Source organism: Macaca fascicularis, chromosome 1, assembly GCF_037993035.2.
Source record: "Macaca fascicularis isolate 582-1 chromosome 1, T2T-MFA8v1.1".
NCBI lineage: Eukaryota > Metazoa > Chordata > Mammalia > Primates > Cercopithecidae > Macaca > Macaca fascicularis.
The window spans coordinates 121614194-121635173 of record NC_088375.1 but is presented as its reverse complement, the minus strand read 5'-3'; the positions used below and the strand labels follow the sequence as shown (position 1 = coordinate 121635173).

The 20980-nt window shown below is 44.5% G+C and overlaps 1 protein-coding gene across 1 annotated transcript; it reads left to right on the top strand.

The window, feature by feature from the left end:
* The first annotated feature begins 1458 nt into the window (after positions 1–1458).
* LOC102126808 (nuclear transport factor 2) lies at positions 1459–2258 on the top strand. Its single transcript, XM_045389672.2, has one exon. It carries the CDS (start codon positions 1847–1849, stop codon positions 2228–2230), a length of 384 nt encoding a protein of 127 aa, XP_045245607.2. The 5' UTR covers positions 1459–1846; the 3' UTR covers positions 2231–2258.
* The last annotated feature ends 18722 nt before the right edge of the window (positions 2259–20980 follow it).

Genomic DNA, 20980 nt, shown 5'->3' with positions numbered 1-20980 from the left:
GTTGGCCAGGCTGATCTCGAACTCCTGACCTCATGATCTCCCCACCTCAACCTCCCAGAGTGCTGGAATTACAGTCACAAGCCACCGCACCTGGCCTGCCTCATCATTTTCATAACCGTTTCAAAGAGTTAGTTTTAGTCTTGATGAAATCCAATAATCATTATCTTCTTTTATGGTTTGTGATTTTGAGGTCTTAAGAAATCTTTTGCCTTATGTCAGGTTTGCATAGATTTTTTTTCCTTTGTTTTCTTCTTACAAGTTTTATAGTTTTAGCTCATATGTTTAGGCCTATGATCTATTTCAAGTTAAATTTTACATATGGTGTGAGGTAAAGGTTGAGGTCCACTTTTTTTTTTTTTTTTTTTTTTGAGACGGAGTCTCGCTCTGTCGCCCAGGCTGGAGTGCAGTGGCCGGATCTCAGCTCACTGCAAGCTCTGCCTCCCGGGTTTACGCCATTCTCCTGCGTCAGCCTCCCGAGTAGCTGGGACTACAGGCACCCGCCACCTCGCCCGGCTAGTTTTTTGTATTTTTTAGTAGAGACGGGGTTTCACCGGGTTAGCCAGGATGGTCTCGATCTCCTGACCTTGTGATCCACCCGTCTCGGCCTCCCAAAGTGCTGGGATTACAGGCTTGAGCCACCACGCCCAGCCTGAGGTCCATTTTTTTCTGTGTGAATATCCCATTGTTCCAGCATGATTCATTGAACAGACTACCCTTTTCCATTAAGTTACTTTAGAACCTGTGGTAGCTAGAATTGAAGATGGCACCTAATGAATACCACCTGTATGCAGGCCTCTGTGTAGTCCCCTCCTACTGCATTGGTTGCCTTGGTTGACTTGTGTAATCAATACAATTTTGCAGAAATTAGGGAGTAAAAGTTAACAACATTAGGTCATAAAAACATTGGCTTCTACCTTGCTCTCTATCTTGATCTCTCTTGGATCACTCATCCAGGGAAGCCAGCTGGAAACTCAAACCACTCTATGAAGTCTTATGTGGTGAAGAACTGAAGCCTCATGGCAACACCAGCAGCTACCTGCCAGACAGGTAAGTGAGCCATTTTAGGAGTAGATCCTCCAGTCCCAGTGAAGCATTCAGATGACTAGCCTCAGCCAACATCTTGATGTGCAACCTCAGGAGAAGGCCTGAACTAGAACCATGAGTCTAAGATGCCTCTGAATTCCTAACCTAAGAAACTGTATTTCTAGACTCTCAATTCTGTTCCTTAGATGTATGTGTCTGTCCTTACAGCAACACCACACTGTCTTGATTACTGTAGTAAGTCTTAAAGCCTTCTAATACTGTTTTCTTTAAAACTTGCTTTGACTCTTCTAGGTTCTTCATATTTTTATATCAGTTTTAGAATTAGCTTGTGAAGTTCTGCAAAAATCTTGCTGGGTTTTGAAGGGGTTTGCATTGAAACTATAGTTTTAATTCTGGGAAAACCGATTTTTTTTTCCACCGAGTTTTTGCTCTTGTCACCCAGGCTGGGGTGCAACGGTGTGATCTCGGCTCACTGCAACCTCCACCTCCTGGGTTCAAGCCATTCTCCTGCCTCAGCCTCCCACGTAGCTGGGATTACAGGCACCTGCCACCACGCCTGGATAGTTTTTGTATTTTTAGTAGAAACGGGGTTTTACCATGTTGGTCAGGCTGGTGTCGAACTCCTGACCTCAGGTCATCCACCTTCCTTTGGCCTCCCAAAGTGTTGGGATTACAGGCGTGAGCCACCGCACCCGGCCTGAAAACTGGTATCTTAATATTCAGGACCACTCTGGGTTGCTGCCACCGCTGCCACCGTCTTGCCAGCCCCTCAGGTCTCCGCGAGGCCAGGTGATGCTCAAGAATGGGAGACAAGCCAGTTTGGGAGCCGATTGGATCCAGCTTCATTCAACATTACTACCAGTTATTTGGTAACGATAGAACGCAACTAAGCGCAGTTTACATTGATGCATCATGCCTTACATGGGAAGGACAACAGTTCCAGGGGAAAGCTGCCATTGTGGAGAAGTTGTCCAGCCTTCCGTTCCAGAAAATCCAGCACAGCCTCATGGCGCAGGACCATCAGCCTATACCAGATAGCTTCATCATTAGCATGGTTGTGGGCCAGCTTAAGGCAGATGAAGACCCCATCATGGGGTTCCACCAGATGTTCCTATTAAAGAACATCCAGGTTGCTTGGGTTTGCACCGATGACATGTTCAGGCTTGCCCTGCACAACTTCGGCTGACCTCCTCTCAGCCAGGCACTAACGCTGTTTCCTCCTCCCTCCTCTTCCCAATACTATTCCTACTCCTCCAGATGCCCCAAATAACATGCACAAATAAGCAGGGCTGCAGCGGGAGTGGGCACAGTGCGCTGCTGCCACCGAGGTGTTGTGCATGATGTTTGGACGCTAGACTACTTACATCTGATAGGAGAAGTTTGTGTTGTACCAGCGCGTGCCTTGGAAAGACTTAAGTAATGCAAAAGTTGTCCTTTTTTTGTTTGTTTGTTTGTTTTAATCTACTGACAAGTTGCTTTAGTAACCCAAAGAAGTGAAGGAGAAAGCAGCTCCCTCACCGCCCAGACATTGATTTGTTCAGATGTCTCAATGCCTTATGATACTATAAAACCACAAAAATTTTCTTTAAAAAAAAATTCAGTCTTCTGATCTATGAACATGGAAAATATGTGTATTTATGTATGTTTTCTTAAAATTTTCTAAACAATATTTTATAGTTTTAAGTGCTCAAGTTTAGGTCTTACAAATATTTTGTAAAACTTATCCCTAAGTATTTCATGTTTTTGATGATACAATGAATGGTACTGTTTTAAATTTCTATTTATAGTTGGTTGTTGCTAGTACAGTATATAAACAATACAACTGATATGTGTATATTAGCCTTTTATCCTGTGATGTTCCTAAACATCCTTCTTGGTTCCAGTAGCTTCTTAAAAGTTTCTTTTGGATTTTTTACATAGATAATCATGTTGTCTGTGAATAATGATAATTTGACTTCTTCCTTTCTAATTTGGAAGTTTTTAATTCACTTTTATTCCCTTATTTCACTGATTGAGACCTCTAGTACAATATTGGGTTGGTTTGTTTGTTTTTGTAGAGACAGGGCCTCGCCATGTTGCCTAGACTGGTCTCGAACTCCTGGACTCAAGTGATCCTCTGCCTCAGCCTCCCAAAATGCTGGGATTATAGGCATGAGCCATTCATTGCACCTGGCTGCTATTCTAATATTGAATAGAGGCGGCAAGAACAGACAATGTTGCTCTTGTTTCTAATTTTAGGGGAAAACATTCAGTCTTCACCATTAACTATGTTATTAAGTGAAGGTTTTTCATAAGCACTCTTCATTAGATTGAAGAAATTCCCTTCTATTCCTAGTTTGCTGAGAAATTTTATTATAAATGGGTGTTGAATTTTGTCAAATGCTTTTCTATATTTATTGACATGATCATATTGTTTTCTTTTTCTGCTTGAATCATATGATAAATCAACATTGTCAATTTTTGAATGTTAAACAAATCTTGCATAATTCGTAGGATAAGCCCCATTTGAGCACGATGCATTTTCCTTATTATTTTGTCATATTTCTAAATTTGATTTGTTAATATAGTGTAAGGACTTTTTTCATCTCTGTTTATGAGGGATATTGGTTATAGTTTTTTTTTTTTTTTATTCTTATATCTTTGTCTTTGTTTTGGAAACAGGATAATGCTCACCTCATAGTAGAAGTTGCAAAGTATTTACTCCTGTTTTCTGGAAGAGTTTATGTCAGTTTGTACCATTACTTTCTTCAGTGATTGATAGAATTCACTAGTGAAGCCATCTGGCTGGGAGTTTTCTTTGTGGAAAGGTTTGTAATCAGAATTCAAATTCCTTAATAATTATAATGAATATTCAGGTTGGTTCTTCTTGAGTGAACATCGGTCTTCCTTTCAAAATAATTTTTCCCTTCCTTCCAAGTTATTGAATTTATTGACATAAACTTGTTCAGAATATTCCCTCATTATCTTTATATTATCTGTACCATCTGTAGTGATGTTTCCTCTTTCATTCCTGATATTGGTGTGTCTTCTTTTTTTTTCTATTCAGTCTGACGAGAAGTTTTTCAATATTATCTTCTCAAAGAATTGGCTTTAGAGTAATTGATTCCTCTATTGTCGAGGGGTTATTTCTTCTCTTTTCTTTTCTTTTTTTTTTTTTTTTTTTTTTTTTTTTTTTGAGATTGGGTCTCACTCTGTCACCTAGGTTGGAGTGCAATGGCAGGATCACAGTTCACTGCAGCCTCAACCTCCCTGGCTCAAGTGATCTTCCTGCCTCTGCCTCCTGAGTAGCTGGGACCTCAGGCACATGTCACCATGCCTGGCTAATTTAAAAAAATTTTTTTTTTGTAGAGTTGGAGTCTTGCTATGTTGTCATGTTGTCCAGGCTGGTGAGGGGTTTTCTCTATTTTGTTCATCTTTATTTTTGCTTCCCATTGCTTACTTTGGGTTTACTTTGCTTTTCTTTTTCTAGTCTCATAAGATGGAAACATAGATCACTGATTTGAGATCTTCATTCTTTTCTACTATAAGCATCTGATACTCTTAATTTCCTTGATTCTTAACTGCTTCTCACAGATTTTGCAATATTGTGTTTTATTTTTATCCAATTCAAAATATTTTCTAATTGCCCTTGTGGTTTCTTCTTTTACCCATAGGTCATTAAGAAGCATATTTCATTTCCAAATATTTGGGGATTTTCCACATATCTTTCTGTTACTGGGTTTAATAACATTATAGTCAGAGGATATACTCTGTATGGTTTTATTTATTTTTATTTTATTTTTTGAGACAGGGTCTTACTCTGTCACCCAGGCTGGAGTGCAGTGGCTCGATCTCGGCTCACTGCAACCACCACCTCCTGGGTTCAGGCAGTTCTCCCACCTCAGCCTCCCAGGTAGCTGGGATTACAGGCACAGGCCACCACACACAGCTAATTTTCGTATTTTTTAGTAGAGATGGGGTTTCACCATATTGGCCATGCTAGTCTCCAACTCCTGACCTCAAGTGATCCGCCCACTTTGGCCTCCCAAAGTGCTGGGATTACAGGCATAAGCCATCGTGCCTGGCCATACTCTGTATGGTTTTAATCCTTTCAAATTATATTGTGACTTATTTTTTGGCCCTGGGTATGGTCTATCTTGATAAATATTTTGTATTCACTTGAAAACATACATAGGGCCAGGCATGATGGCTCACGCCTGTAATCCCAGCACTTTGGGAGGCCGAAGCGGGCGGATCACGAGGTCAGGAGACTATCCTAGCTAACACATGAAACCCCGTCTCTACTAAAAATACAAAAAAATTAGCCAGGCATGGTGGTGGCTGCCTGTAGTCCTAGCTACTCGGGGGGCTGAGGCAGGAGAATGGCATGAACCCGGGAGGTGGAGTTTGCAGTGAGCCGAGATGGTGCCACTGCACTCCAGCCTGGGTGACAGAGCAAGACTCCATCTCAAAAAAAAAAAAAGAAAAAAGAAAAACATATGTATTCTACTGTTGTTGGGTGGAGTGTTCTATAAATTCAATCAGATCACTTTGGTTGATAGGATTGCTCAAGCATTTTACGTCTTGACTGTTTACTTTTTTGTCTACTTCTATAATTACTAAGAAAGTAGGGCCGGGTGCAGTGGCTCATGCCTGTAATCCCAGCACTTTGAGAGGCCCAGGCAGGTGGATCACCTGAGGTCAGGAGTTCAAGACCAGCCTGGCCAACATGGTGACACCCCGTCTCTACTAAAAATACAAATTTTAGCTGGGTGTGGTGGTGGGCACCTATAATCCCAGCTACTTGGGAGCCTGAGGCAAGAGAATTGCTTGAACCCAGGAGGTGGAGGTTGCAGTGAGCTGAGAATGTGCCACTGCACTACAGCCTGGGCAACAGAGCGAGACTCCACCTCAAGAAAAGAAAAAAAAATACTGAGAAAGTAGTGTTGAATCTCCAACCACACTTGTAGGTTTGTCTATTTCTCCTTTTCATTCTATCAGGTTTTGTCTCTTGTATTTCAAAGTTCTTTTTCGGCTGGGTGTGGTGGCTCACGCCTGTAATCCCAGCACTTTGGGAAGCAGAGGCAGGTGGATAATGAGGTCAAGCGATCAAGACCATCCTGGCTAACGCGGTGAAATCCCATCTCTACTAAAAATACAAAAAATTAGCAGGGTGTAGTGGCATGCACTTGTAGTCCCAGCTACTCGGGAGGCTGAGGCAGGAGAATCACTTGAACCCAGGAAGCAGAGGTTGCAGTGAGCTGAGATCACGCCTCTGCACCCCAGCCTGGGGAACAGAGCAAGACTCCATCTCAAGAAAAAAAAAAAAAAAAGGTTCTTTTATTAGTTTATTATACTTTCAGAACTATTATATCCTCTTGATGAATTAACCCCTTTGTCATTGTAAAATGTTCTTCTTTATCTCTTGTAATTTTTAGGTTGTAAAGTCTACTTTGATGTGAAAGAGCTATTCCTATTTTCTTTGGTTAGCGTTTGCATGGCATATCTTTTTCCGTCCTTTTGCTTTTAACTTAACTGTGTCTTCACATTTGAAGCAAATTTATTGTAGCAAACGTATAGTTGGATCTTGCTTTTCTTTAAATAATACAACAATTTCTACCTTTTAATTGGAATGTTTAGAGTATTTACATTTAAGATAATTATTGATATAGTTTGGTTTAAGTCTAACATCTTACTTTCTCTTGTCTTGTTTCTTTTTTTTTTGAGACTGAGTCTTGCTCTGTCACCCAGGCTGCAGTGCAATGGTGAGATCTCAGCTCACTGCAACCTCTGCCTCCCTGGTTCAAGTGATTCTCCTGCCTCAGCCTCCTGAGCAGCTGGGATTACAGGAGCGCGCCACCATGCCTGGCTAATGTTTGTATATTTTTAGTACAGACGAGGTTTCACCATGTTGGTCAGGCTAGTGTCGACCTCCTGACCTCAAGATCAGCCCACCTCAGCCTCCCAAAGTGCTGGGATTACAGATGTGAGCCACTGTACCTGGCTACTCTCTGTTTCCTATGTTCCTTATCTGTTTACTGTTCCTTCCCCAGTTTTTCTGCTTTCTTTTTGATGAATCAAATATTTGAATAACATTTTATCTCCACAATTAGTTTATTAGCCATACCTTTTAATTTAATTTACCAAACATATATTTAACTTACCATGGTTCACATTTACATAATAGTATACTATGTTATGTAGAGTGTAACAGTATAGTTCAATTTCTCCCCTCCCATTCTTTGTGTTATTTTTATTCATTTATATATTCATTTATTTATTTATTTTTTTGAGACTGAGTCTCGCTCTGTCGCCCAGGCTGGAGTGCAGTGGCGCGATCTCGGCTCACTGCAAGCTCCGCCTCCCGGGTTCCCGCCATTCTCCTGCCTCAGCCTCCCGAGTAGCTGGGACTACAGGCGCCCGCCACCTCGCCCGGCTAATTTTTTTGTATTTTTTTAGTAGAGACGGGGTTTCACCGTGTTAGCCAGGATGGTCTCGATCTCCTGACCTCGTGATCCACCCGTCTCGGCCTCCCAAAGTGCTGGGGATTACAGGCTTGAGCCACCGCGCCCAGCCTTCATTTATTTATTTTTGAGACAGGCTCTTGTTCTGTCGCCCAGACTGGAGTGCAGTGACATAATCTCGGCTCACTGCAACTTCTGCCTCTTGGGTTCAAGTGATTCTCCTGCCTCAGCCTCCTGAGTAGCTGAGATTACAGGCACCCGCCACCATGCCTGGCTAAAATTTTGTATTTTTGGTAGAGACAGGGTTTCGTCATGTTGGCCAGACTGGTCTCAAACTCCTGACCTCAGGTGATCCACCCACCTCGGCCTCCCAAAGTGTTGGGATTACAGGCAGGAGCCACTTCGCTCAGCCCATTTTTTAAATGTATTTTAATTGGATATAGAATTCTTGACAGATTTTTTGTTTTATTTCTTTCAGTACTTTAAAGATATTGCAATGTTGCCTTCTGGCTTGCATAGTTTTTTATGAGAAATCTATGATTATTCTTTATTATCTTAGTTTCTCTGTAGGTGGTTTTTTTTTTTAAATCTCTGGCTGCCTTTCAGAATTTTTTCTTTATTACTAGTTTTCAATATGTGGTTATTAGCTGCCTTGGTGTGGGGGGATTTTTGTTTGTTTGGTTGGTTTTTGTTGTTGTTGTTGTTGTTGTTGTTGTTTTTTGAGACAGAGTTTCACTCTTGTTGCCCAGGCTGGAGTGCAATGGCACAATCTCAGCTCACCACAACCTCCACGTCCCGGGTTCAGGTGATTCTCCTGCCTCAGCTTCCTGAGTAGCTAGGATTATAGTCACGCGCCACCACGCCCAGTTAATTTTGTATTTTTAGTAGAGATGGGGTTTCTCCATGTTGGTCAGGCTGGTCTGAAACTTCTGACCTCAGGTGATCTGCCCGCCTCGGCCTCCCAAAGTGCTGGGATTACAGGCATGAGCCACAGCGCCTGGCCTTTTTGTTTTTTATCCTGCGTGGGGTTTGTCGAGCTACTTGGATAATTAAGATTACAGTTTTAGTCAAATTTGGAACATTATCAACCATTATTTTTTCCTTCTTCCTCCTTTCTTTCCTTTACTTCTGGGACTCCAATTATATGTACATTGTGTACATGTTGTGCATGTCTAATTATATGTAAAACAAGACCACTTGACATTGTCCACTAAGTCACTGAGGAACAGTATCATTTTTTTTTTCAGTCTTTTTTCTCTCTTTGGTTCATTTAGTATGGTTCTTTTTTTTTTTTTTTTTCTTTTTTTGAGACAGGGTCTTACTCTGTTGCCTAGGCTGGAGTACAGTGGCATGAGCATGGCTCACTGTAACTTCAACTTCCTGGGCTTAAGCAATCCTCCCACCTCAGCCTCCTGAGTAGCTGGGACCACAGGTGTGCACCACCACATCTGGCTAATTTTTTTATTGTTTTGTAGAGAGAAGGTCTCCCTATGTTGCCCAGGCTGGTCTTGAACTCCTGGGTTCACATGATCCTTCCACCTTGGCCTCCCAAAGTGTTGGGATGACAGGTGAGAGCCACTGCACCTGGCCTAGTATGTTTTCTATTCTGATTTTTTTCATTTGTAGGGTCCTATCTGCTCTTAATCCCATCCAATGTATTTTTCAACTCAGCTTGTTGTATTTTTCATCTCCAGAAGTTCTATTTTAATAATTTTTATATTTTCCATTTCTCTTATTTTATTTTATTTTATTTTTTGTTTGTTTTTTGTTTTCATTTGTTTGTTGTTGTTGTTTGTTTGTTTAGAGACAGAGTATTCCTCTGTCACCCAGGCTGGGGTGTAATGGCACAATCATAGCTCACTGTAGCTTCAAACTACTGAATTCAAGTGATCTTCCTACCTCAGCCTCCTGAGTGGCTAGGACTACAGGTGCATGCCACCATGTCTGGCTAGTTTTTTATTTTTTATTTTTTTGGTAGAGATGAGGTCTTACTATGTTGCCCAAGCTGGTCTCAAACTCCTGGGCTCAAGTGATCCTCCTATCTCAGCCTCCCACAGTGCTGGAATTACAGGTATGAATCACTGTGCCTGGCCCATTTCTTTTGTTTTCATGTTATTGGCCTAATTGGGCATAAAGAACATGTTTATAATAGTTATTTTAACATTCATATCTGCTAAGCTCATCATTTCTGTCATTTTTTTGATCTGTTTGTGTGAACTGATTTTATCTTCCATCTATGAATCACAGGACCCTGCTTCTTGGTATGCCTAGTAAATTTTGATTGGATGCTGGACATTGTAAATTTTATGTTATTGAGTGTCTGCCTGTTGTTAGACTTTTCTGGCTTGCTGCATTGTGTTGTACTTCTTACAATGTGTGGCCTTTCTATGGTCTGTCCAGTGGTGTAGAGAGAAGTCAGATGATGCACAGCCCTGTGTCAGCTCTGGATAGTGTTGGTCTTCCAGCTCCCAGGTAGTTGCTCCTTCCCTGGAAGTTGTTCTTGCCCGGTCTCACCCTCAGGGGGTTTGACCCCAAGCATACACAGGCTAATATTTGGCCAAGGACCCGAGGGAAATCCTCTGTAGATTTCTGGAGCTCAGTTTCTATGCAGTGTCCTTTTCTCTGGTGTTTTTCCCACAATTTTTAGATGCCTCAGCATCTCCAAACTCTGACCTCTGAGTCCTCAGTTTTGTGAGATTGCTGAGGTGTTTGGGTTTCTCCTTCTGAATTGTGACCTGGAAACTTTCTCCAGGTTATACGTTGGTGCGCTCATAGGTCTTACCTCATTTGTTTCCCGTCTTACAGGCATAGCTGGTGTTTGTGGTTGCCCCATCGGGGTGGATCAATTCCCCATCCAAAATTGATTTGGATTTCAAAACTAATAATGCCACACATGCACCAAGAGGGTATGAAAACATTTATTGCCTGCATAATGGGACTTTCTAGGGAGAGCAGAGCAGGCCCTCAAACCATCTGGAATGACTTGAGCAAAGGGAGGAGTGATGACTTGAGTTTCTAATGCGATTGGGGCCAGGGGAGAGCTCCTGCCCATAGGCCAGCCTTTGAACTTTTCTTGCTGGCACTAAGGGAGAAAGCATGTGGCCTTCTTATGGGCTTGTCAAGGTGGGTCAAAAAGGAGAAAGGGAAGAGATAGGACTTGAAAGTTATCAGTAATCAACCATCAAAAAATGGAGTCAAATTCTTTTTGCAACTGTCCTGTACTGACTGTTACCCACTATCTGAAAATAACTATTTCATATATTTTGTCTGTTTTGCTAGTTATTTTTGGCAAGAGAGCAATTGCTGTAACAGTTAATCTTTTATAGAGGAAGCAAAAGTCTCTGTGCTCCATTTAAAAACTAGGTTTAGGCCAGGCACAGTGGCTCCATACCTATAATCTCAGCACTTCGAGAGGCTGAGGAGGTAGGGTTGCTTGAGCCCTGTGGTTCAAGACCATCCTGGGCAGTATAATGAGATTCTGTCTTTACAAGAAAATATATTGCTTTAACTAGGTTTGCAGTGATGTGTTCATCTAAGCCAGGTAAACTGTGGAATACCTTATTTTGGATGGTTGACTTACAGAGCCTGGAGAAAGTGCTGGGCAGACTAGCAGCCGAGGTCAGGTAGGCCCTCTCTGGTCTTCAATCCACCTCTGGTGGGGAAGGCAAAAACTTGAAAACTCATTGATTTCCTGACACTCCTTGTAGAAAGGCTTTGCACAGGTCTGGATATGTGTTTAACATTTGCGAAACATTTGGCCATTGTCAAAGCATTTCTATATAGTACTTTGTCTCCTTCATTCTCCACAACAAATGGGAGGGAAACTGGGCAGAAGGTGGTAGAAGTACTTTGTATTTGAGTAAATTAAAGATCACAACCTGGGCCGGGCACGGTGGCTCATTCCTGTCATCCCAGCACTTTGGGAGGCCAAGATGGGAGGAATGCTTGAGCCCAGGAGTTTGAGACCAGCCTAGACAACATAGTGAGACTCTATCTCTAAAAAAAATTAAAAACTAAATGGGTTTGGTGGCATGTGCATGTACTCCCAGCTACTTGGGAGACTGAGGTGGGAGGATTACCTGATCTCAGGAAGTCGAGGCTGCGTGAACCTTGGTCACACCACTGTACTCCAACATGGATGACAGAGCAAGATTTGTCTCAAAAAAAATAAAAAGATCACAGCCTGACTGACTCCTAGTTGAAAGGCCAGTAGAAATTAGAAAAGGGAGAGGGGCCTGACATAGGAGGAGGATTGGAAAAGATTGGTGAAACTTGTGACTTGCCAAAGTGTGAGTGTCTGCACATAATTACTTTGAGGAAAGAGTTGTTAAAATCCCATTCTTGGACTGGGCGTGGTGGCTCACGCCTGTAATCCAAGCACTTTGGGAGGCCGAGGCGGGTGGATCACCTGACATCAGGAGTTCGAGACCAGCCTGATCAACATGGAGAAACCCCGTCTCTACTAAAAATACAAAACAGCTGGGCGTGGTGGTGCACGCTGTAATCCCAGCTACTTGGGAGGCTGAGACAGAAGAATCACTTGAACCTGGGAGGCAGAGATTGCAGTGAGCCGAGATCGTGCCATTGCACTCAGCCTGGGCAACAGAGCAAGACTCCGTCTCAAAAAAAAAAAAAAACAAAACCAAAACAAACAACAACAACAAAAAATCCTATTCTTCAGATGAAGATACAGAACCTGTTCACAAACCACATAGCTATTAAATGGCTGGACCTAGACCTTGCTGTGCAGCCAGCAGGGCCTTGAGCATAGCTGTAGACCTGAGCCCCATGAAAACCACAGACCTGGACTTTGAGTCTCTATGGACCAAGGAACCCAAGGTATCCCACTTCACATGTGACTCTCTCTGATCCAGTTTCCAGGGTCTTCTGGGCTGAGCTCCTACCAAGTCTCTCAGTAGGTCCATCTTGGCAATAGCTTGTCTCCCTCTAAACATCCATGCCTGCCTGGTATCTAGATTCCAGCTGGCCTCCTCCCCCTCAGCAGTCAGAGTGGCCCAGGGTGGAGACTGAGGGGGGAAAGGATAACTGTCTCATGTTGGCAGAGCTACTCCCTAGGCAGAGGAAATGCCATGAAGGGAGCAAAGAACAGTGATAAAGAGATCAAGGGTCAGAGAAGACCATAGAAGCCTCTTTTGAGAGCCATGTTGCTTGTCCCTGTGATGGGCAGTCTTGGCCAGTTCACTTCTGCTCTGGACTTGGAGTCCTTGTCTGAGAAGTGAATGGACGGAGGGAATAGTTTCTGTGGCCCGTCTAGGCTGATGCCCCATGGTTGGTGCCTCACTGCGGTTGATGGTTCTGGGTCCACTTGTTCCAGGTCCCCGTCTACTCTTGCATCTGTCACATTGTGCCTCACATCTGAGTCCTGGCCTTCCCTAGCCATTGTCAACGGCTCCTGGAACTGTCAATGCCCTGGATTCCCAAAGAGAGCTTTATGTGTCTTCTCTATGTAGACAAAGTAGACATGAGTTTCATCCAAGAGAACCAGGTTCCACCACTTATTTGCTGAGTCTTTAGGCAAATTATTTAACCTCACTGTGTCTCAGTTGCCTTAAGGAAGGAGACCACTACTACTCCTGCTGCCCTCCTCCTCCCACCTTGCCTAGTTCACAAGACAGGAGTAAAGAGAAAGAAACAAAAGTAAGATAATGGCCGGGCGCGGTGGCTCAAGCCTGTAATCCCAGCACTTTGGGAGGCCGAGACGGGCGGATCACGAGGTCAGGAGATCGAGACCATCCTGGCTAATATGGTGAAACCCCGTCTCTACTAAAAATACAAAAAACTAGCCGGGCGAGGTGGTGGGCGCCTGTAGTCCCAGCTACTCGGGAGGCTGAGGCAGGAGAATGGCGTAAACCCGGGAGGCGGAGCTTGCAGTGAGCTGAGATCCGGCCACTGCACTCCAGCCTGGGCGACAAAGCGAGACTCCGTCTCAAAAAAAAAAAAAAAAAAAGAAACAAAAGTAAGATAAATAGCCAGACAACCTTGGCACCACCACCCGGCCCTAGGAGTTAAACAAAGTAATAATAACATCAACCCCTGGCCTACACTACTTGTGTTATCTGTAAATTCCAGACACTGTAAGAAAAAAAGCATTGTAAAACTTTCTGTTCTGTTAGCTGATGCATGTAGCTCCCAGTCATGTTTCCCACGTTTGCTCGATTTATCACGACCCTTTCACGTGGACCCCTTAAAGTTGTAAGCCTTTATAAAGGCCAAGTATTTCTTTCTCGGGGAGCTCGGCCCTTAAGACATGAGTCTGCCGACGCTCCTGGCCAAATAAAACACCTCTTCCTTCTTTAATCCGGTGTCTGAGGAGTTTTGTCTGCGGCTCGTCCTGCTACAGCCTTATTGGTAAATTACAGTATGTTTACAGTGATTTACCAGAAATATATGAGTCTGTTTAGAGCACTCAGCATGAAATAAGCATTTGATCTTATTTCCTGTGATGGAGAGGGTAGAGCTGGGGGTGTGAACTGGAGGGAGAATGCTTTCCTATCAAAGAATAAACACCACATTTGGGATGCTGTTCTGCAGTATTTCCTCCTGTCCCCAGAGCAGGGAAAACTAAATTGCTCTGAAATTAATACATGGATGGAGGGTCTGAGAATTGAGTTTCCTTTGAGGAAAAATTAGTCGCTGGCAAGTATTTCATTAGGGGAGATGCAGATGCAGCAAGGCTGATTCTGTCTAAGCCTCCTCTTGTCTCCCCTGGCCCGCTGGATTCCCAAGTGGTTCCTCCAAAGAAGTCCCACCTTTCTTCCTAATCCACCCTGTCCTCCCTCAGGCTGCTCTCCTGAGTGATGCTGTGCTCCAACATTCATGGCCTGACAGCTATTGCATATGTTCCTGTGCGGCCTCCGGGTCATCACGTATGTGTTGGGAAGTGGGAGTTTGTCTCTTGCTCATACCATGAGGACCCTGGGAGGAAGAATGGCCTACTTTCTTCCTTTCCTAAGGTCACTAACACGGTACAGGAGGGGGTGCTCCTGAAAGCATAGGACCGTCTCCATTATTCTCAGCTCTCCCACTCCACTCCCTCTCTGAGCTTCTATGTGCTAGTCCTGCCTGGTGGTGGTAGTGGTGGTAGTGGGGTGTGTGTGTGTGTGTGTGTGTGTGTGTGTGTGTGAGAGAGAGAGAGAGAAAGAGAGAGAGAGAGAGAGAGAGAGAAAGCCATCACAGCATTCTGACCCAGGCAGAAGAGAAGAGAGGAGAAAGCAAGTCCCAGTAGGAGGAACCATTAAAACCAAAGCCAGCAGGCAAGCAGGCTCAGCCTCTGGAATGCTGCCGCCTGAAATGACAGGAAACAGAAATGGGGGGACTCACAGAGCTCCACATGCCCTGCTCAGCCCCGGCCATGCCCAGTCCTATGCTGCTCAGAGGAAGGCACTCAAAGGACACAACCCCTCCAGCTCACGGAAAGCCCCACCCCATCTTCTCCCTCTCCCCGTGGACATGGGCTCATTCATGTGGGGTAGCGACTGGAAGGGGTGTGGACTCCACCGTGACATTTAACAAAGACAGGAACTCAGTGAACATTGTAATTTGCTGATTAAAAATTTAATCCCCATCTTAAGGTCAGAAAACCAGGTATGGAGAAGTTGGCAGAAATTGGGGCTGGTGGGTGGGGAAGAGTGGAGCAAGTCAGTCTGTGTTAGCTGAGGGGAGGGGTTTGTCAGGCTGCTGGGGTTTGGGGGCAGAGTGTACGGGGAAATTGAGGAGGACCCGCCCGCTGAGAGGGATAGGGATGGGGACAGGACACATCTTCCTGAGGAAGCTGGGTGGGGTGGACGCTCCCAGTCTGTTCCCAGTTGCAGGAGACAGAAAGAGCCTGGGCTTCAGAGTGAGATGGACCTGGGCTAGCATCTGGCTGTGTGGCCCTGGGGACGAGGGCCCTGCACAATACAGAGTGATTACAACATGATAACGCTTCCTCCTACCAAAGTGCAGGGATAGAATGGATCCTGGCCCATTTCTGAAACTCTGGCGAAAGAAAGAAAAGAAAAGAAAAGAAAAGAAAAGAAAAGAAAAGAAAAGAAAAGAAAAGAAAAGAAAAGAAAAGAAAAGAAAAGGAAAGGAAAGGAAAGGAAAGGAAAGGAAAGGAAAGGAAAGGAAAGGGAAAAGAAAAGAAAAGAAAGAGTAAGAAAGAGAGAGAGAAAGAAAGAAAGAAAAAAGAAAGAAAAGAAGGAAGAGGCCGGGCGCGGTGGCTCAAGCCTGTAATCCCAGCACTTTGGGAGGCCGAGACGGGCGGATCACGAGGTCAGGAGATCGAGACCATCCTGGGTAACACAGTGAAACCCAGTCTCTACTAAAAATACAAAAAAAACTTAGCCGCGTGAGGTGGCAGGCGCCTGTAGTCCCAGCTACTCGGGAGGCTGAGGCAGGAGAATGGCGTGAACCCGGGAGGCGGAGCTTGCAGTGAGCTGAGATCCGGCCACTGCACTCCAGCCTGGGTGACAGAGCGAGACTCTGTCTCAAAAAAAAAAAAAAAAAAAAAAAAAAAGAAAAGAAGGAAGGAAGGAAGGAAGGAAGGAAAGGAAAAGAAAGAAAAGAAAGAGGGAGGGAGGGAGGAGAGAAAGAAAGAAAGGAAGAAGGCCGGGCATGGTGGCTCATGCCTGTAATCCCAGCACTTTGGGAGGCTGAGGCGAGTGGATCACGAGGTCAGGAGTTCAAGACCAGCCTGGCCAAGATGGTGAAACCCCGTGTCTACTAAAAATACAAAAAAATTACCCGGTGTGGTGGTAGGGGCCTGTAATCTTAGCTACTCAAGAGGCTGAGGCAGAGAATTGCTTGAATCTGGGAGGCAGAGGTTGCAGTGAGCCGAGATCGTGCCATTGCACTCTAGCCTGGGTGACAGAGGGAGATTCTGTCTCAAAAAAAAACAGAAAGGAAGAAAGAAAAAGAGGAAGGAAGGAAGGAAGGAAGGAAGGAAGGAAGGAAGGAAAGAAGGAAGGAAGGAAAAGAGGAAAGAAAGAAGGAAAGAAGGAAGGAAAGAAAGAGGAAAGAAGAAGAAAGAAAGAGAGAGAAAAAGAAAGAAAGAAAGAAAGAAAGAAAGAAAGAAAGAAAGAAAGAAAGAAAGAAAGAAAAGAAAGAAAGAAAGAAAGAAAAGAAGGAAAGAAAGAAAAGAAAGAGAGAGGTCTGGGCACGGTGGCTAAAACCTGTAATCCCAGCATTTTGGGAGGCTGAGGCAGGAAGATCACCTGAGGTCAGGAGTTCAAGACCAGCCTGGCTAACATGGTGAAACCCTGTTTCTACTAAAAATACAAAAAATTAGCTGGGCATGGTGGCATGTGCCTGTAATCCCAGCTACTTGGGAGGCTGAGGCAGGAGAATCACTTGAACCTGGGAGGTAGAGGTTGCAGTGAGCCGAGATCGCTCTATTGCACTCCAGCTTGGGCAACAAGAGCAAAACTCCATCTCAAAGAAAAAATAAAGAAAGAAAGAAGAGAGAGAGAGAGGAAGGAAGGAAGGAAGGAAGGAAGGAAGGAAGGAAGGAAGGAAGGAAGGAAGGAAGGAAGGAAGGGATCTCCATTCTTCCTCTTTTCTTTCTCCATCTTTAACTATCTCCTCTTCCCCGTCCCCTTCCCCACCTCCCAGGCTTAATTCCTTAACTCAGTGGGAGGGAGAAAGACAAGCCCGGTGGTGGGAGCTAGGACACACTGGAGGGCAGAGGGGAGGAAAGAAAGATTTGGGCTGGATGGGGTGGGAGCGAGGTTAGTGAGCACTGTGGCCCGGAAACCTCTCTCCTGGCTCTTATTTTGATCCCTCCCGATGGTCACGTTGGCTCTACTATGCCCAGTCCAGGGACAAAAACAAAGTGGTAATAATAATAATAAGGCTGGGGGCGGTGGCTAATGCCTATAATCCCAGCACTTTGGGAGGTCGAGGTGGGCAGATCAGCTGAGGTTGGGAGTTGGAAACCAGCCTGACCAACATGTAGAAACCCCTTCTCTACTAAAAATAGAAAATTAGCCAGGCATGGTGGCACATGCCTGTAATCCCAGCTACTCGGAAGGCTGAGGCAGGAGAATCGCTTGAACCCGGGAAGTGGAGGTTGTGGTGAGCCAAGATGGCACCACTGCACTCCAGCCTAGGCAACAAGAGTGAAACTCCATCTCAAACAACAACAAAATAATAATAATAACAATAATGGCAACACTTGCAGAGTGCCTACCTTGTGCCAGGCACGGTTCTACACTCTACTTGGAGTAACTTTTTTTTTTTAATTTTTTTTTTGAGACAGAATTTCACTCTTGTTGCCCAGGCTGGAGTGCAATGGCGCGATCTTGGCTCACTGCAACCTCCGCCTCCCGGGTTCAAGTGATTGTCCTGCCTCAGCTTCCCAAGAAGCTGGGATTACATGTATGAGCCACCACACCTGGCTGCTTTTTGTATTTTTAGTAGAGATGGGGTTTCACCATATTGGCCAGGCTGGTCTCAAACTCCTGATTTCAGGAGATCTGCCCACCTTGGCCTCCCAAAGTGCTGGGATTGCAGGGGTGAGCCACCGCGCATGGCTGAAACTACCTTTACTTAGACAAATTTAGCGTAACTGCTGCTAGCTGTCATGATTGCTTTAGCTTCATAATAAGTATCGAATTCAGGTAGACTTAGTCCTTCAACTAAATTCTTTTTTTTTTTTTCAAAGTTGTTTTTAGCTATTCCATGTCCTTTGCATTTCCATATGACTTTTGTAATTCTGCTTGTTAATTCTACAAAATTCCTGCTGGAGTTTTGATTGGTACTGTGTTTGATCTGTAGGTTAATTTGGGGGAAACTGGGTGGAATGTAAGAGTCAAAACCTAAACAAAGTTGATACTATAGCATTTATCATAGGGTTTTGAAATTGTCTGTTTATTGTTTTCTTCCCCAAAAGGCTGTAAACACATTGAGGCCAGGGGCTGTGCTTTATTTGCCACTTATTACTCACTGTTATATCCCCACCCCTGAACAGAGGCTAGCATGTAGTAGTTACTCAATACATATTTGTTACAGGAACACATATTTATTTGATTATTTATTTGTTTATTCAACAGATAAAATGTATTCTTACTTTTACTCTACTTTCTGTTTCCTTTATAGACAAAGTCTTCTCCTCTTAATGCGTGTTGAATCACCATCATGTTTTTTACAAAGTATGCCCGGGGCTCTGTGTGTCTTTTTGAAGGCTGTGTATTTGTGTGTGTGTGGTGAGTGCGTGCAGATGCACACCAGTCTGTGGCTGATGAATGTGTCAGAGCCACAAGAACCCTTTTTCTAATACCAGCCACGTTGATAGCTGCAGTTCGTTTCTTCCATCCGGGGATTTATGGAGAGGCAGCTTGGGAAGGCCAGGTGTGGATAACATGTTTAAAGTGCTTCTCCTTTCTCTATGTGAATTAAACAATCATGTCTGTTTTTTCTTTTTTTTTTTCCACCTTTGAAACATGACTTTCCCCAAGTCTAGAGTTGGATGAAACTACCTTTACTTAGACAAATTTAGTGTAACTGCTATGAGCTGGTAGAAGTGATACTTACTCTGTCGTTTTTTCTGTTTGTTTGTTTTTTGAGACAGAGTCTCGCTCTGTGGCCCAGGCTGGAGTGCAGTGGTGCAATCTGGGCTCATTGCAAGCTCCGCCTCCCGGGTTTACGCCATTCTCCTGCCTCAACCTCCCGAGTAGCTGGGACTACAGGCGCCTGCCACCACGACTGCCTAATTTTTTTTTTTTTTTTTTTTTTGTATTTTTTTTAGTAGAGACAGGGTTTCACTGTGTTAACCAGGATGGTCTTGATCTCCTGACCTTGTGATCTGCCCACCTCGGCCTCCCAAAGTGCTGGGATTACAGGCGTGAGCCACCGTGCCCGGCCACCTACTCTGTGTGGTTTTAAGGCTGCCATTCCATGGATGCTATAAGATCTCTTCCTGTGCTGGGTGAGGGGCTGAAGGAAGCGGTTCAACTCTACGTTTATCTTTGGCTGTTTTCGCTGCCATTTGACTGAAGCAATTTTCAGTGACAAATGAAGTGAATGGTTAAAGCTTATTTTTCAATCGAAATTCAATTCCTGCAAGTGGAAGAGGGAGGAGAGAGAGGGTGTAAATCATTGATCAAACTTATTTAAGCACCAAGCTTCCCTTCTGCAGAAAATCCAATTGCCTGACAGGAAAACAGCTCCTTCCCTCGAGATCCATGAGGCTGGGTGTTCTTCTCCACACTAACGGATCCTGCTAGAGGCCAGCTGCTGGCTGCACCGGAAGTCAGCTTGGCACAGCAGAAGGAACAGATTCACTTGGGACTGGAATCCGGTTCTGCCACTTGCCGGCTCTGTGACTTTAGGCAAGCAACTTCACATCCCTTAGGCAATTTCATCCATGAAAACGAAATTAGTAATTCCTACCATACAGAATTTGTGTCATGATTTGAGAACAAGGTATGTAACAGCATATGCTGTAGGCAGGCTATAGATAGCTCTAGTTGTCATGCTTCTGGCTTGGGAGCTGGGTGTGAGCACAGACCTCTGTGTGAGTGCTTGGAGGTAAATGCCCTTTGTGGGAGCCGAGCATGTGTGGCATGGCTGTGTGTAAGTAGAGCTCTGAGAGTCTGTGGGGCTGTGGTCTCTCTGTGGATTAAGAAGCCTGCATTCTCCAGCATTCTTGGAGAGGTCTCTAGAAAAGCATCGGAGGAAATCTCTGAGGAAATTTCTCAGGGGTTGTCTGGGAACTGTGGGGGCGTCGCATCCCTTTCCTGGAAGCAGCAACAGCTCTCAGGCCCCATCTCTGCGCCCCTCTCAATCCCTGGTGACTTGTTAAAAGACTTCAAAGGATAAACTTCAGACTAGAAATCTCGCTTGCCATTCACATTTTTTAACATTGAGGACACAACCCCGAAGAATATGTCTGTGAATGTTAATTAGCCTCTAGAGAGGGAGAAAGGAGAGAATAGAAGAGTCACAGACACAGAGTCAAGGGCCAGAAAAATGCTGCAGTGGCCGGGCACAGTGGCTTACGCCTGTAATCCCAACACTTTGGGAGGCCAAGGTGGGTGGATCGCCTGAGGTCAGGAGTTCGAGACCAGCCTGGCCAACATCGTGAAACCCTGTCTCTACTAAAATTACAATAATTAGCCAGGTGTGGTGGCACATACCTGTAATTCCAGATACTCGGGAGGCAGAGACAGGAGAATTGCTTGAACCCAGGAGGCAGAGGTTGCAGTGAGCTGAGACCACGCCATTGCACTCCTGCCTGGGCGACAGAGGAAGACTCCGCCTCAAAAAAAAAAAAAACAAATGCTGCAGGTACACAGCGGGAAACGGAGTTACTCCCTGAATTTTGTAAAGAATAACTTCAAGGACACACATGACTCGTGAAGGTAAAAACGACTCAGGATCAACAACAAAAGGGCCTGATCCCAGAGGAGAGTCAGTAGAATGAGAGGTGGCCCTGGCTTGGGGTTTCCCTTTTTGAAGAGGCAAGTGAAGTGGTCTGTGCTGGGCTGCCACTG

Bases quoted from the DNA above. Each gene is read 5' to 3' on its own strand.
- LOC102126808 (XM_045389672.2), top strand. From the start codon at position 1,847: ATGGGAGACAAGCCAGTTTGGGAGCCGATTGGATCCAGCTTCATTCAA.